The sequence below is a fragment of the Pseudorasbora parva genome, chromosome 8 (genome assembly GCF_024679245.1).
Source record: "Pseudorasbora parva isolate DD20220531a chromosome 8, ASM2467924v1, whole genome shotgun sequence".
NCBI classification, from domain to species: domain Eukaryota; kingdom Metazoa; phylum Chordata; class Actinopteri; order Cypriniformes; family Gobionidae; genus Pseudorasbora; species Pseudorasbora parva.
Window position 1 is genome coordinate 27,247,366 of NC_090179.1, and position 18,890 is coordinate 27,266,255.

Sequence of the window (18,890 nt, forward strand, 5' to 3'; positions counted from 1 at the left end):
AATTGGAACATTTCAGGGCAGATTCAGGTTTCCTCAGTAATAATTGTGTTCTAGCGAACTTGCACAACGATTTGGGTAGAGCACGGTGCTAAAAATAGCCTTGCACGAGAGGCAGTGACAGACTCACTGCTACCCTGTGGTCCTGAGAGAGAAAGAGAATGACAGCCTTTCATGACCGTATGTAGTGCTGCAGTTTGGTTTTTGTGTGTTTACAGGCAATCCAGGTTTCTATTTTTTCTTTGTTATTTTTATGCAATGATTCTATGAGCTATGAGAATACAGTATGGTTTGGCTTCATTAACCAGAGGCTATAGCTTTAACTAGATGAGATAAAATGTGCAACTATGGTGTAAATGTTTGAGTTTTGTTGCAGTAGACAGATGGCTATTTTAAAACATCTGCTTTAATAAAATTAAAGAAATAAATCTCTTTTCTATTTAATTCATTTTCAAACAGTGTTGCTTTTGGTGGTGAATTATTATATAATTATTGGATTATTTATTTATTGGTGGATATTTTTGTATACTTATTCTTTATAATTGAAAAAACACATTTTAGTACATTTTTTTCAATCAAGATATTGTGTATTGTATAAACAGTTATATATTATATTAAATAGTTTATTATTATTATTTTAATTTTTTTACAGTTCCAGCCCTTGTTTCTGATTGCTCAACAGCTTTTATTCACGACAAAACATAGCTATGACCACAGATATGTATACATATCTATGGCTATGACCGCTTCACCAAACGATTCTGTAGGTTTTTTTCAATGCCAAGGATGCTTCCTTGGAAGGACGGATCCTTCCAAGTCACTTCCTTCAGAGGCTAGGCGAGGCTCCTCTTAAGTATTCGGAGAACACTTAAATGGAACAGGCTAGCAAGTGCATTGTGTCAGTGAAAAGGTATGAACGCCTCCGTTTGTTCCTTGGTCCCTGTTTAAAAAGACAAAGAAAGCTATTAATAATGCTGTGAATAGTATAATATTAACGTTAAATTAATTTGTAGGCCTACAACTTAACTAGTTATTTATAAAAGAAATGCTGGTGATGGCAACCAAGCTTAGTTAAATGACAGGTCCGTTGGCCATCAATAACGTTATGTGTGACGTTATTTGTATATATATATATTTTTATATCAATACAGTAACTTGTACCGGCATTTAAACGTTAAACTTGACTTTTACTACGGTTATAACAAATGTTTGGTAACGTAAATATACTTAAATATAAAAGCATTGTGGCAAGCAGCGAGGCGAGGGACCGTGAGAGCGGGCCGGTGGCGAGTGATAATGAGCGGCAGCTGCGCACCACACCGGTCCCGTCTCACGGCAGAGTGACGGGGGTATAAATGGAGGAGCGTGGAAGATGAGAGCGGACCAGGCCTGGACTTTATGTTATGGTTTGTTTATATTTTATGATATGTGTGCGGGCAGTCATCTGTGAGGGGCTGCCCGCGTTACTTTCGTTTTGTTTATTATTTATTATAAAGTTGTTGAACGTTCGCCGGTTCCCGCCTCCTTCCTTCCCATCTACGAACCCCGATACAAGCATATTTGCCCCGTTAACACTCCGCCAACGTCTGAAGATAGCAAAGCTGCGCTCAGAGGATTGTGGGTGATTTGAGAGCGCGAAGAGCGCGAAGGCTACTCATATGCATCCTTTCCTGTATATGGCATATTTTTTGAACGAAGGACTCAGTCCTTGGTTGAAATTCCGAGGATCCTTGACATTGGAACAGTCCTTCGTCGGATGTCGATGACGTAGCATCCTTGGAATTCTGGCTTCCGAGGATCCTTCCTTGACATTGAGAAATGCCTTGTGTATACAACACCCTTAGCAACCGCTCTTAGCAATGCAAACATTATGTTTCTTCTCAATTGATATTGTTCATTAAATCTTAGTGTATTATGTAGAATACTTTTGTGAGAGATATCTATAGTGACCAATTGTATTAACTGCATTCAGATTTAGCATTTTCCTTCAGGTCAGTCTTATGTTCATAATAAAAAAATCGGCTTGAAATTAGTCCACTGTGATATATCTTGTCCTTTTAACAGTTAAGGGGTTTTCCCATGCCCTGACACTGACAGCTCTAGTCAAAATATGCAAAGTTGTCTTGTTGCATCTTGTTCCGTGTTCACAAGTTTCAGTCCTTTCAAAATAAAAGTCTTTGCTACTGAGTGATTCATTCATTTAGACAGTCTTTGCCGCATATAATGGCGTAATAATGCAATTTCTGTAGCTGTTCATGATAAGGGGGTATTTTTCCAGTGGAAGTAAGGATTTTGGTGATTTTACTCAATGAAATAAATTTATTTTTTTTGCTTTAATATTTGTATTGTGGGGTAACCATTTGTGTGGATAAACCGCTTAACGTCTTGCCTAACAACACCCTTCAGCTGTGACTTATCTAAGAAAACCAAGAAGAAAGCACTATAAATTGTATAAATAGTACAATACGCCCAATTAATAAAAAGTTACATTCTTCAATATACATGACTTTTTATTTATTGTTTAACAGGACAGTAACAACATGATTTTTTTGTGGCTCAAAGGAGGGCGTAAACAAAAATAAATCATTATTCTAGACATTGCATGCCTTTGATACCATGTAGGTGTTGGTGATTAGCACGCATTCATGTAATACAACAACATGATCAATAAGGATATAGATAATGACTGTGTACATCGTAATTGGATCTTTATACCTAACATTTTCACCTTTTCACATGACAACAAACCCTTCCTTTCAAAGCTGTTGAACAGTTGAGGTGGCAAAAACTGATCACAGATTGGAAGCGATACGACAGCACTGTCTTGTTAACAGAGTGTCTCGATTGTGTTTGTATTCCCCGGTTATGTAAAGGCACAATTAATGCCCATCAGAGCGAGCTTCAGTCCTCAGCTGAGCTTTGGTGGAGGAGGCAGCTCTCGTAACCCAATCAAGTGGCTCTGTTCCCTGCAGTTTACTCACAATCCCTTCTTGATGTTGTGACTCTGATGAGGTATTCCCACTGTATTCTCCCCTGCTTACGCTCCCTCTTGCAGGCGGTCTGTTGATATGATTTTGCCGTCTTAACACAAATTTTCAGGAATATTGACCAGTCAGCATTGTCAATCATATCCAAAGTCCTAAGATCATGGATTTTGCACGTCTCCTTTGGCTTTTACCCAAGATGTGACAAGCAACAACCGTAAAGGACTGAAAACAGTGGACTTTAGCCTAAACTGCCTGAAAATACAAGTTTTGTCAGTATTTGTATTGTCTGGCAGCATCAGCTTTTGCATTTGTGGTCTTTTAGGCTAGTATCACAGTTCTGCTTCGTAATGCTAAGTTATTTATCACACTAGTGTTTTTGTGTGGCATATGTGCCGTTTCACAGCGTGTGCGGTGCTGCTTTGAGCTGCCAAACGGAGGTGTTTACAAGCCGCACGGCACATATGCTGCAAGCGCACACACTTTCTTTGGTAATTCAGGCTTAAAGATGAGCGTATTCCTCTGAGTAATTTCATGAAACAACTGATTAAGAACTGGTGTTATTTTATGCTTGTTTCTTTTAAAAAAAAGTATATGTCTGTTTACGGTTTGTGTGTTTAAGAGGGCAATGGGAAAGAACAACATGAATTACATTAACACTATTAATACTGCATTAATACTCTGAGCCAGAAGCGCCAGACTGCCTTTGTGCACAGCCGGCCTTGTACTTTCTCAGGTTCTGGAATATAGTATATTTGGGTTGTACTGTTCTAGAACAGTGTTGTAAATAAAGCTTAACCACTGTTTCCTAACTGTGTCCTCTTTTGGAAGGCCAAACAAAGTAGTTTGGCTTTCGCAAAGAAAAACACAGTTTCCACGACATGGCGGTCCCGGCGGCAACAATACTACAGCGAGAATAAAAGTTACACCTTCTTTCTTCGCATATAAAATTTGGGCGGTGCTATAAAACTCTACCCCCACAGACTGACATAATTGTGGGGGCGTGTTTGTGGGGGCGTGTTTGAATGAAGCATTTTAGGAAGGCGGGGCTGAGCCTTAACTTTTACAAAAAATATATTTTTGGGTTTGAGACTTTGAGCTTTGTAAATCACACACACACACACACAAAAGAAATTGCATCATATGACCCCTTTGAACCTGTGACTTTGGCAATGCTAGTATAACACTCCTCTGTTTCAGCTCCTGCAGTTAAAACTCAGTTTCAGCTGCAGGAACATGATATATAAATTAAATTGTTTGTATATCTGTATCACTTAAAATACTTCTCATTATGCATAAATAAAACAGGGGAAAAAATGGTTTGATCAAAAATCACTTATTGAATGGATCCATGCCACCACTCCCCACCCCCAATCAAACCTGGCAATAATAAAATCATATTATTTTCCAACAAGTATGCCATTATGGCCATTTATTGTCTTGTCACACACACACACACACACACACACACACACACACACACACACACACACACACGCGCACGCTCACACACACACACACACACACACACACACACACACACACACACACACACACACACACACACACACACACACACACACACACACACACACACACACACACACACACACACACACACAAAATCTTAAAACCAGTGCAGTAAGCCTATGGGATCCTTCTGATGCCTTTACCTCAGCACTTTTCTCTAGAGAGCTTTAACTTGAGGCAGATGAGCAAATTAGTAGAAATAGTGGAGGAGCTTTTTGAGTGCGTGGGTGACAGGGTGAGGCTTAAGAGGGGAAGAGGAAGGAATTGAAGGTTAGGAGAGAGAGGGAGAAAGTGCAAAAGGGAGTATGAGATATAAAGATTAAAGAAAGAGAGGAACGAGAGATTGCTGGAGGAAAGCAGCTGCTATCTAGCAGTTATTATGTTTTTGATTAAGAGCAAGTCTCTCAGTGATTCGTGTCATGAGTGCTCAGGAGAAAATGCCATTTTTGTACTGTGTTGCCTTGGAGAGGGGACATATCCAACAATGACAACAACCCTAATCACAATCCCTATCCCAGCACTCATAACTCACAACTATAAAATAAGGTAAGTAGGTATAGTTACACTGGTTAGGAGCAAACATATCTGTTTGAATTGGGTTTACTACAGTTCAATAAACAAGAAGTTAATATTGAGTAAATTACATTTTAGACACAAAATTGACCGTTTTTGTTCCACCTATTAAAAGTCTCCAAGCAAACCACAGTAACGGTGGTGTTCATTCGTGAATTAATCAGTGCTTTTGAATGAAATGGTTGAGTGCACGATTCAGTTATGGTTTCAGTTTTAAGGGCTTTTTTTTAAACATTTGTTATGCCAAAGCTTTTGCATTGCTTCTGCGTGCAATTAAATACATGGTGAGAGTGTAGTGGCTTAAAATATGTTGATTATGTCTTGTATGGGACCAGTATATCATTTATAAATATTAGAATCTCCCTTTATAAGAAATCTTGGGATAGCTAACACATTAATTTGTTATAGTTAGCTACCTGAATATTACCACTTACGATTTACTAGTGCAGATGGCTGAAGGTAAAGTATGACTTGTCCTAACACAAATGAGACAAGCTTTTAGTTTAATTTAGTTTTTAATTTTTAAAGGAAGGATTTTATTAGCATGCATTCAGTTTCATTTAATACCCTTGTAGGAAGATGGAATTAAACAGAAGAGCACACATGCAGCTATACTGACCTTGAGGAAGCTGGACAAATGATTTGTCATTGTATATATCTGGTTTTCTATAAATGTATCATTCATGAGACCATACTAATTTCATGGCTGAAGTACATTCTCGTCTCAGCCAGATTTATTGTGTTGCTGTTTTAGTGCAAAAGCATCACCTGCATGACTTGCTAGACTGAAGCTAGGCAAACGATGCCACTAGTAATGAAATTCATCTCGGCTCTGCTATGGAGTGGTTTATAATATTACTTTGATTATAGCTTGCAAAACCATGACCACCTTTGTTACTGGTCGAAGCTATTCATGTTTTCTAATGCGTTTTTCCTTTGCCAAAAAAGTAAACCTTTCCCTTTCATTCCAGGGTGAATTATGGACAAATGTGATTAGAAATGTGAAAATGGGAACGCTGAATAGAGTCAATTAGAAATGCTTTAGTGCAAGAGCTGAGGTTATATCCACCCTCCTGTCTTTGAAGACAGGCCTCACTGGACTTTCTCATTCAAAACTAATCTGCACCTATTTATCTCCTCTGTAAATCTATTTACCAAGCTTTAAAAGCTATTTCTCAATGTTTAGAAAGCATTAATGAAACAGTCCCCCCTGCCCTCCTGCATCCCAATGGGAAAAGCATTTAATCTCCATCAAAGTATTTAAAATTGTATGTTTTTGTTCGCTCTACGATTACCATCATTTATTTGAGATAATTGGTTCAGTATTTATACAGTAACGATTATTTAATGTATATGTAATCTTCATCTTAAATTTCAATGATATATTATAAATCTTATATATGCGGTTTCCTCAAGAATGTGGACACCATATTATTGCATTAGATAAGAAAATATTTGTTTGAACAAAAATGTTTGGTTTTAAATGATAAAACAACATTATTAAAGGTTTGGTTAGTTCAACCAAAAATGTTTAAAATTCTCTCATCATTTACATGTCATACCAAACCCGTAAGACTTTCTTCTATCTTGGGAACACCAAAAGTTCATAAAGATATGGTGAAACTAATTCATATGAATTGAGCGGTTTAGTCCAAATTTCCTGAAGAGACTTTGAAAAGAATATCACTTTATATGATGAACAGATTAAATTTAGGCTTTTATTTACATATAAACATTGATCACCAAACATAAACAGAAGCTCAACGGAACCTGCCTGACACGCAAAAACGAACCTCATTTGTGCTGCGTAGGGATGTCATTGTGAGGACATTTTCCCACCGATTAATCGACGTCATGTGACAACACGGGTAATACCGGTATCATCATGTGGGGGCTTTTAAATAACTTATTCTAAACCGAATGCGCACGGCTGCTTGGGCATTCATAACAGAGTGGAGCAAAGTAAGTGTTTTCAATGAATTCCTATGGAAGTTAAGCTTCCGTAGGCATGAACTGAAAACACATCAGTGGACACGCACCGTGAATGACTGTTTGGCCGCAAATGAATGACAGTGCAGCCCTGCACACTTTACTTTCGATTCAGAATTAACTGCAATTTCGGGGCGATGTGCTTGAATGGTGGGTTCATTAGCATATTATTCTTAATAAAAAAAACACAACAACAAAACAGCACAATGACAAACTCACTGAAATAGGTGTTTTTACATTTCGCTTTGAAACCAAATCTTCCGCGATCATCATGTCTGTCAGCTCCTCGCTCTTGTGATAAATGAAATCTGTCTCCTGCTTCTAGGTTTTGCTGCGACTCTCGCCTCACACTGTATTGAGCAGACACGTTCAGTTTTTAATTGTAGTGTCTGTTCTCTAACTGAACCAAATTATTTTATTTCTATTAACAAAAATCAAAACGACGATGTGGGCGGTTCCGTGGTGGGCAAAAGATGTACCAATGTTTCGCCTGAAGTAAACGATTACTGAGTCATCATTAACGATGAGTAAATGATGACAGAATTTTCCTTTTTGGGTGAACTAACCCTTTTATAGAGCTAAGAAGAGGCCATTTGTTTTATGTTGAAGTACACATTTTTAAGTGTGGTTACAGTATCTAAATACTTTTGGTGCCGCTGTATAATGCTAATTTTTTTTAACTCTTTGCCTTAATGAAATTCTGTGGTAGCTTATTTGGTGGCTTATCTCTAGACAATGTCTGGCAGGATTTGGAAGGTGATACGGTCTCAGTAGGGTCCAGACAAAGGCCCCAGGAATGAAAAGGCCGATTGCTGTTGATGCCGCTGTCAAACGCGTTGAACGTGTTAATAGTGCCAACTTTTGACCTGCTGGCTTTGTTGGAGAGATGAAAAGCTCATTAAATCCTGCATGGTGATGTGGGGTTCAGCAGTCAAAGTAAGAAAATTAAAACCTTTGAGCTACTCATAGCCCCAGGAATGGAAGATGAGATGTTATTGTTTCAACAGAGTGAGCAGGATCATGTGGAGGTCCAGGCACTGACAGTATAGGGGGACGAATTTGTCAGCTTGGCAGCTTAGGTGACACTTTTTGAGTAATACCAACCAAATTGGCAAAACCATTTACTGTGGCCCTGCTGATAATAGTTCTTCATTATTAATCTCTTGTGATTGTATTTTTCCTCGTTTGTAAGTCGAATCTGCTTACTGAATCAATATAAATGAAATTCTCTCAGTGATTACATTGGTTTGCTTTGTTGTTTTTGTTTCAGTGTGCTTTGATTTTAAGCCATATGCACGCTGGCTGCGTGAATTACGAGATTTACATTACTTATGCAAAATGATTTAATGCTTTGAGTAAAGAGGCAATTTGAGCTATAAAGCGTCAAAATCCCCATTGCTATATGTTCACTCACAATAACGCAGAGCTATAATTATTAAATCATGGCCTACTTAATATGATTGGGAGAGGATAACTTTCGTTTGACTTACACTGATTTGTAATTTGCATTATTGCTGCTATCTGTCATTAGATTAGAAAGTTATTAACTTTAGAATTAAACAGCCCAGGGCTCCAATGATTATTAGAATGTGTTGTTCCAAAAGGCCCCGATTATTGTGACTATGCTTTGTGAGCACATCATTAGTTAGAAATAATTTGTTGAAGATGATTTCTTTCATGCTGTCTGTACCCTAGTGAAAAATAAATATAGCTAAATATATTTGAAATACATTTATCCTATGCTAAATAACTATACTACAATTACATTTACATATTTATGTAACAGAAATACCCTGCAATTGTACTTTTGGTTACGAAACTGATATACTTGATTGTCTTCAGCCATTGAATGGATGACTTTCTAGAAATAATTTTTGTGTCTAAAGCTTTTGGAGATCAGGCATGATATAGCTCAAGGTGCTTTTCAACACCATAATGCTGGTGATTCATATTAAACTAAAAGTGGCAATCACTTTACTACCAGTCAAACATTAACACCTACCTATAATCATTCTAATAATATTTTCCTCACTTTAGTCATCAAAACTAAGTCCTCTCCTACTCAAATTATTAGGGGCCAAGCTCCAAAGGTGTGAAGCCCCTCTTGAAATCGTTAGCGTTCCTATTATTATTCTGCTACTTTTTCTTTTTCTTCTGCCGTTGAAGTCTATGGCGGCTAATAGAACCACTTGCAGGAAAGTTATGCAATTTGGTACACTGATGGAGGTCATTACCAATAGTAAACACACCAAATTTGGAGTCGATAAATCATTCCCTTTAGAGCCACCAACTGTCCAATTTTTCCCTCATGTTTATGCTAATAACATTTGAACCCTAGGTATGAACAACATTTTCCCTCTGATTCCTTAGCTCAAGCCGATTCGATTATGTCACCCTATGATGTCATTTTCCGTCATGTTAATTTTCCCACTTTTTTTAATTACCTGAAAACCAACTTTCCTAACTCCTCCTAGGCTGTTGGTCCAATTTACATGAACATGTAACTAGATCATCTTCAGACCATGTTGAAAAAAAGTTATGGAATTCAAGATGATTTGTCAAACTGTTTTTGATAAACGTGCGAACAAATTTTCAAAAACACACTAAAGTCTATATCTCTGCAAGGCTTTATTGTTTTCAAACCAAACTCGGTATGTCATCACAAGCATGGGGCAACATGAGGCAACATGCAGCATTTCGGCGCAGCGCCATCTACTGGTCCGGAAATACGAAAAATGGCTATTTTTGCTTTTTGCTTATAACTTAAAGCAAAAAAAAAAAAAAAACATTTGCCAGGTTTCGATGTATGGTTTGTGCAGCGTTGTTATTGAGCGCTTATAAAACATTAGCAGATATCTTCGACGAAACCAGCATCAGAAGTTCGGATAGCTAAAGGTATAAGCCCAAATGTCAAAATAATGATAGAAAGGGGTAGTAAAATCCAATCAAAGTCAGGTGTCAGTCATTTTGTATGTGTTTTTGACATAAATGTCTCAACTCCAAAACAAAATTTTATATTTTTTTTACCAAAATTCACACACACATCTATGGGCTCATTCCGAGGACACACAAAAAAATTGGTAGGATTGTGCCTCTTGGTGGTGGCATAATTAAACAAAAAATGAACTCTATATAACTCAATGTATTAACATGGGGTTTTAACTTTTTTGCTTAAAATTGTCTCCAAATGTTTACTTATTTTTGCAGTTGGTCAGCTGCTATCTTCCTTGTTTGCTGTTGTTGTGCTTGGCCCCCGGTAATGGCTGCTTGTAGCGATATTTTGTATATATATATTTTAATCTAATTTATGTATTTGTGTGTATATATATATATATATATATATATATATATATATATATATATATATGTGTGTGTGTGTGTGTGTGTGTGTGTGTGTGTGTGTACAGTATCAGTATATTAAGTATGTGTATATATGTAAATTGTGTAAATTAATTAATTTGTTGAATATGTGAAAATAGAAATAAAATGGGTCTTATGTATAAGTTTACACAATTTATTTTTAATTTTACACTTTGATTTACACATTAGTCTTAAAAACTAATTAAAAAACACACTTTCAATTAATTTTCGACCGCTCCATTGCTTTGGACGCCTTCACGTCTTAATATTAAATAACACTATCGTCATGCATGTCTAATTAATTAGTCACACAATGCTCAGTAATTGCATGCAGAACTTGTGACCTTTGGTTTGATCATATCTTTTTCATGTTCTCCCCTTAGCGACCCTGCGCAAGCACAGCGCTTCTCACTGGCGCATGCAGAACATCGCCCAGGAATCTGTTGACAGCTCGGATGATGAGTTTTTTGATGCTCGAGGTAAGTGTCACTTATTCCCCACCCTTTGTAATAACCTGATGGCTCCAGCTCTTCAGCATCTGTGCCCTAATCTCTTTCTCTTTTTTATGTCCATCATATAGTCTGTCTATTACAGGTGTCTCCTTGCATTATGGATTAACATGAAAATATGTATTCCTCTAAAGTATCCACTAAAAAGTATATTTGAGGGCCTTTTTCATGATGAACACTAATGCTAAACCGTGGCATTCTTTTATTGTGATGTGACATGGCTGAACAGTGTAGTGTGTCCTCCAAATTAGCATGTATCAATCCTTGATTTAACATTAGCCTTCTTTTGTTTGTAATGGGGTCCAAATAACACGCTTTTATAATCAGAATGATGAAAGCCATGTGCTTGTCAGCTCATAAAAGTGCTCCTGCACCAGCAAGCCAGTCGAGGCCCATGCAATATAGCTCAAGATTTGCGTTTTCAGCAAAACGCCATGATTTAACAAAATCCTCTATCTTGGACTGGGCTTCACTCTGCCTTTGTCAGCATTACACTTCTATTATCTTTTTCCATAGGAAGAATTTACATTTAGCTGACTTCTATATTCAAAGCAACTTACCATGCAGGTATAGCAACTTAAGGATGTATCGTACTCAAGCAACCCATTGCAACCCATTTTATTTCCTTTTGTGACTTATTTCCGTACTGGATGTTTAACAAAACAAATGTATGGTAGGAAGTTTTTTTTCAATAACATGAGGAACATGTATTAGGCAAATAGGGTCAGCTTTGAATGGAGCATGTAAATAAGCAGATGAATAGATACAGGGAGTTTCCTGCTAGTTTATAGCACAATACTGTGCTTTTCAAACCTGTGGCAGCCAAGTCCCAGAGCAGCCACTTACATTTGGTCAGGGAAGACATAGACACAAATACAGTCAAACAAAAATGTATTCAGACACCTTCAACATTTTCTCACATGATCACAGTTCATTTGCCATAGTTTAGAAAATGGTAATAAAATATGACAAGAACTAGAGTTAAACAAATTCATTTTGATAATGTCAGATAACTTTGATAGAAAGGTGTGTAATGGATTACAATCAACCAATCAGCTGTCAGCTGTTAGATTTACGCATGTAAACAATTAGGTAATACCAATTTTGATCATCCAATTACCAAGCAGTGCTTTATTTTGTTCAGAATGTAGTGTAAAAGGTCGCCATAGCAATTAAAGAAAAAAACACCAGCAAAACATGGTCAGGTCAAAGTGTCTGAATCATTTTGGTCCCAAATTTTTTATCACTTTTACTGGTAGTCCACTGTATGAAGAATTTTACTTTTACTGGTAGTCCACTGTATGAAGAATTTTACTTTTACTGGTAGTCCACTGTATGAAGAATTTTAGGGTATAATATGTCTCAGTTTATTTTATTTTGCTATCTTCACTTTGCTATCCTCACTCCGACTAGTAAAAAATTATATCTGGTGTCTGAATAATTTTTGCTAGTTCTTATTATGCGCATATCATCTGCCATATTGGAACGGTCAAACATCTCTGCAATTTTACAACCAAAAGCTGCATAATGTGGCATCATTGATTCTTACTGTGAGTGATGACACGTTGGCCATTAAAAGATGGTGGGTGCTGACGTGTCTGGAGGGGTATAGTGTAGCAGCTACATACATATCTATAAGTAAAGAGAGTTGAAAAAAATTCACTTTGTCTCTTGAGTCGCATCGCCAAATGGGTTCCTTTGATTGTTTTGGTGTTCCAAATAAAATTAGCTTTATGATTTATGCTAAATTCAATGCTATAATTAATTAAAAAACATCTATATGAGCTGTTGTCTCCCACACATTAATAAAAAAAAATAGTAAAAGAATGGGTTGTAGCAGTGTATAATGTAATCGGTAACCTGTATGTTTCCACATCTATCTTTCATGAGACACATTTCTCATTCATTCTTAAAGAGCCCCCTCTTTGCCAAAACAACACAGAACAGAACCTCAGTTAAAGTCCAGATGTTACAGTGGGATAGATTGGGGAACATGCCAGATAGCTCCCTGATGTGTTTTTGGCGGTTTTTTATATTATATATATATGTTTTAGATCAACAGTGACGGTAAAGACATTTTAATATTGGAAATATATGTTTCTCTGTCTAAGCGTTCTCTGTTAATGCTGGCTAAGAGTGCTATTTGAACAAATTAAACAAGTTAATAATAAAGTTAAAATAAATATTGGTAACACTTTATTTTACAGTGTCCTTGCTACCTTTTACATGTACTTATCATAGTAATAACATTAAATTATGCTTAATTACATGCAACTAACCTTCAACCAAACACTAATCCTTCCCTAATCCTATTGTACAGTAAGTAGGGCTGGTTAAAAATATTGATTTCTCGATTTTAATCGATTATCATTGGAACTCTGAATGGAACTTTGTAAAGCCCCTCACATCCAATAAATCACAATCATCTTTGTGCTTTGTTACTTTTGATATGCAACAAAATTACAGTTACAAAATTATAATTACACTTATTTTATTATGATTTTTAAAAAATAAATTGCTTTGGCACTGTTTACACTCAAAAAAATGCTGGGTTAAAAACAACCCAAGTTGGGTTGGAAATGGACAAACCCAGAAATTGGGTTTTTTGAACCCAGTGAATGGAACCATTCAAACAACCCGATTTCTGGGTTTGTCCATTTCCAACCCAACTTGGGTTGTTTTTAACCCAGCATTTTTTTGAGTGTAATGTGGCGTGACTGATCACAGTAGCACCTTGGTTCAAGAGCAGCGGCAACACGCAGCTCACATGAACAGATCTCCTCACAGTGCAAAATAAACATTAATGAACGTTTGAAGATATGTTAAAAGATAGACTACAACTTACTGAAATCACATCACATGTAGTCGCTCAATCTATGATTTAACCCCTGGGAAAGACGTCAGCTTGTGAACAATATGTCACATTTTGGAACATTTACCTCGGTGTCCATAAACTCATTAGTCAGCTAGAAAAACGCTATGAGCATATATGCACCACATTACATAGGCTGCTATATTAATGCATCTTAGAATAAATCCATAAAGTTTTTATGGCAGCCACCATTTAAATGTTTTAAAAAAATCCTTGAGTGTAATTTATGTTTAAATTTTAGTCCTCAATATTAGCCTATAGTAATATAGTACCAACCGACTAGCATGTATAGTTTACGTTTTGTCCTAAAGATAATTTGCCATGTACTATATCTAATAAATATCCACAATAATCAATATTGAATCATATTTAGTAAAAATTATAATTGAACCGAGTTGCAAGCTTGTGAATCGAATCATGAATTTTTTGTCAATACCCAGCCCTAATAGTAAGTACATGTAGTTTATTTATATTACTCAGTACTTAAATACATAATTACACTGTAACAATGACAATAAAATAAATTGTAACAATCTACATCTCATATGTCTGTAAACTCTTGCGTTACCAAGGCAAGGATTGACTGACACATTTGTATTACATTCACAAAGAGCGGATGTTATCAGGCCCACAGTGGAAAATGAAACCATACCCATAACGACTGGGTCGGATCGGCATGGAATGGAACAGTTTATCAGTGAGAAGTGGCTATTGATAATAATAATAAGACATTTTCTTGAAGACTTTAGTAATGATGTTGAAAATTCAGCTTTACAGGAATAAATTACATTGTAAAATATTAAAACAGAAAACAGGTACTTTAAATTTTAATAATATTTCACAATATTACTGTTTTGACTGTTTTTTGATCAACTAAATGCAGCCTTGATAAGCATAAAAATAAAAAAATCACCAATCCCAAAAATTTAAATGGTAGTCTATATATGAGCTTGATTGATGTAAAGGGTTTTCTTACTTGAGCATTTTGTCTAGACTTAGAGAAGAGTTAGCATGAAGCATTAGCATTACTCGGGAATGATCATGGGAGAGTTTGTTTGCTTTAGAGCACTGTAGTGACATTGTTTCCCACTTAGAAAATAACTGCCTGGGTACATTACCAAGATGACTGTTGACTGAAATAACTTGCCCTGAAGGGACTTCTTAAGAATTATACTGCCACGTTGCATTTTTTTTAAACCGAGGCTGGAGGCACAGAAGGACCATCGCCTTGTTTGTTAAGGACTATGGCGATGATTGCAAAACTTTTGACTACAAAATATTTATATTTAGTGCCTGAGCACCGATGGTGTGAGGACCCCATTGTAATTGCTGAGTCTAATATTCTTCTCAGAAATTAATTTTTGAGGGCCTAAACATGCTCGAAAACTTTACATCTGGTATAGGTTTCAGAATAAGGTGTGGCAAAATGGGTCGATAGCACAACCTACAAATTTTAAATTAAGTGCAGTTCATGCTAATTTTCACGTATAGTATGCAATTTGGTAGACATATGTAACAGCCTAATATCTACAAAAAAAGTCCCTAGGAGCAAAATCTGAAAACCCAACAGGGAGTGACATATTTTCTGAAAAATGTGTGCGGTTTTTGCCATTTCCAGACGTTGTACTTTAACAAACTCATCCTAGAGTTAACCAGAACAACATCATATTTGTTCAGTGTTTTATAAGAGTGCTGGCCTGAAGACATCATACATGACAATATTCAGGTACAGTCATGACATGTTTTACACTGTGATTACACTGTGATCTTATGAGGAAATTTTTTATGAATGTTTATCCACCACATTACCTTTTATTTCAATCTACATAAGAAAGCCATTGTCAGTTCGTCTGTCAGTTGGCAGGCGGTTTTGATCGCTTTATTAAAAGTTGCTGCTGTGCAGTGTGTAAAGGAAAATAAAAATAGTTTTACCCTCCTGCTGACTAGTGTCGTGCCCCTCCCAACCCATTCACACACACACAGATGATTAGTCGACCATAGAAAGATTCGACAATTCTGATTTGAATGCGTAAATCCTTAGTCAGAGACACCCCTACTTTACACTGATTCACTCATTGAAACACATTTAAATACGCCATAAAGTACCAACACTTGGCTAAGTGCTAATGTATGCGATTTACACCATGAAAAAATTAATTGTTGTAATTCAGGCATGCAATGTCCAGTCTGCCCTTAATTTCATGTTTGATAATAGTCCTAACCACCTGCTGGCACCAAGAAGTGTGGTACATCAAAATAATTTTGCTTTATTTCTTCAAATTTTACATGCTTAAATGCATGTCACCCATTATTCACTGTGGTGACCCCTGGGTGCGAGGGCCCTTTAATCACTGCTTGCAGATTTTAATTCTTGTTTAAAATTCTATATTTATAAAATAATCCAAAAAGTATGACAGCTGTTTTCAACATGGATAATAATAAGAAATTTTACCTGCAACACCAAACACCAAATCAGCAGATTATAATTATTTCTGATGTGACAAAGACTGGAGTGATGAATGAATCAATCTGCCATCACAGGAATAAATTGCATTTTCAAAATGTATTAAAGTGGAAAACAGTTATTTAAAACTGTATTAATAATTTTTTGATCAAATAAATTCAGCCTTGGTGAGCATTAAAGACTTTGAAAAACATTAAAAACATGTTAGCAACCAGTAGTTTGAACAGTAGTGTAGTTGGTCCAAAGAGAATCCACTTTGGGCAGGGCCATCCAAAGCAATTAACATTAAATTATCATACAGCTCTATAGTTTTCTAGTGCTAATTTAATGCTGAGATTGTTTATTCTTTTAGTACATTTGGTTTTCTTTTAATAAAATAATTAAACCTGTCAGTTTCATGATTCAAAGAATTGCAGATAATTGTCATTTTCAGACTTGTTTTCACCTGTGAGAACTCTATCTGTTATGACAAAAGAAATGTTGTGCACACTTAAATGTTGTTTTCTTGTGGCTGAGTGTTTGTTTAGCCATCTTTTTTTGTAAGTAGAGCCACAGTCAAGTGTTTTAGTTCAGACTTTGAGTGCGAACTTAATGGCTTTTTGTGTGAGTGACACCTCAAATGTGTTTTTGGGAAATCACAGAGGTTGTGTGTCTTTATGGGTCTGTGTGGATACTCTCCGTGACTGGCTGTTGACGACTTCTCTTCACTGACCTGTGAGATTGACCCCTGTCAGTCAGTGTATGCTACAGATGATGAGAGCGGTGAGCGGCAGGGAAATTGATGCTCATCACGGTTCCAGCTTTGTCAGCCTGCCTTCACCTCCATGACACATAAGCCCCTTTCACGTGTGTCAGACTCTCACTTGCCCTTTCCATGCCTCTCATATCCGCTGGGTTGATCTCTTTCAAGTCGCATCATAGAGTTTCTCTCTAAAGGATGCATGGATGTAATTTTCCTTAGGGGGACAAATAAAGCATCATCATCATCATCATCATCATCATCATCATCATCATCATCATCAAGAATTTCAAAATTGCTGCATTTTCAAATACAATTAAAATTAATGCATGGATAATTATAGCTTCTGACAGCACTGTGTAATCTAGTGCCACTATGTAGCATATATGTGCAGAACAGCATCTCAACCAGTGTCCAAAACGAACACTCACCAAGCGCCAAATGCAAGTAAAAATTGACACTGGTGAGTACACTGTGATACTCTTCAGATTAAAAAAAAGCATAAGATATGTGAACCTGGAACGCTAAACCAGTCATAAGTCGCACGGGTATATTTGTGACAAAAGCCAACAAAACATTGTATGGGTCAACGTTATCGATTTTTCTTAAATGCCTAAAATCAATTAAGTAAAGATCATGTTCCATGAAGATATTTTGTAAATTTCCTACAGTAAATATAATTATTATTATATGTATGTATAAGAACTTAATTTGGACCACTTTGAAGGCAAATTTCTCATTATTTAGATTTTTTTTTTTGCACCAGATCGTCAAATAGTTAGCAAAATAACACATCTATAGAATGCTTTTATATTTATTCAGTAGATGATGTATAAATCTCTTTAAAAAACTAGAACAGTGTTATAAATTTTGTTGACTTGTTTACTTGCCTTATCCTAAATGTTTAGAATAATGTTTAAATCCAGAGAAATCGGATATTTGAATGAGGACATGGGCCGTGTCTGTGCATTGCCTATCAATGACATCCTATGGGTGTTACCCTTGATGACCGCAAAACCATGGAAACACCAAAGATGCTTTAATATATTATGTTTTTTATTAGACAGTTGAGCAACTGTTTGGATACATTCATCGACAGTGGTGTAACAAATACCTGAACACCATACTTGAGTAAAAGTACAGATTCCTTACAGCGAAAATGACTCCATTACAAGTTACAAGTCACCAATTCCAATACAGCTTAAGTAAAAGTCTAAGAGTATTTGATTTTAACAGTACTTAAGTATTTTATTCATACTGAATATAGGCTCAACGATGCACTAGTCCTCGACACCTGAGAGACATACCAGTTAAAATAGGAAACAATTGATAAGATAAGAAATCATGTTTATTTTCTAAATTCAAACTGAACACCTTAATATTGCAATAAATCAACGTCGACACAACAACGTCTACAAAACTCTCAAGTCTCAGTTGAATTAGGGCTGCACGATTAATCGAAATCGAACCGCAATCACGATTTGGCTTGTGTGCGATTATGAAAGCTCAAAGGCTGCGATTTGAATTAAATAAATAAATGCCCAGTGTGTTAGCGAAGAGCGGCTCTGTGATAAAAGCTGCTTCGTCTGAAAGACTGCGAGTTTGAGTCGCTTATAGCGTGCGTTTGAAAAAGCAACACGAGTGAAACATCTTCACAAACTAGTGAAGCGTTCATAAACCTGTTCAACAAAAGACAACGTTTAATAACATGTTTACCTCACTTCATATCGTCAGTCGAGTGTGTGAGCTGATGTGGCTTCTCATCAGATTGAGGCAGACGATGCATTATTTTATAGCATTCTATGTCAATCAGCACTGCATTATAATACACTTTATTATTATGAAAATACCCTTGACGTCTTGAAGAACTCAA

General features: G+C 36.4%; 1 protein-coding gene across 2 annotated transcripts in view; it reads left to right on the plus strand.

Annotated features, from left to right (window-relative positions):
• Positions 1-18,890, plus strand: part of pitpnm3 (PITPNM family member 3) — a 110,125-nt gene that overhangs the window by 10,055 nt on the left and 81,180 nt on the right. For both annotated transcript variants that reach the window (XM_067450590.1, XM_067450591.1), the window contains exon 2: positions 10,817-10,912. In XM_067450590.1, the coding sequence (XP_067306691.1) occupies positions 10,817-10,912 (96 nt within the window). The remainder of the gene's footprint in view (positions 1-10,816; positions 10,913-18,890) is intronic.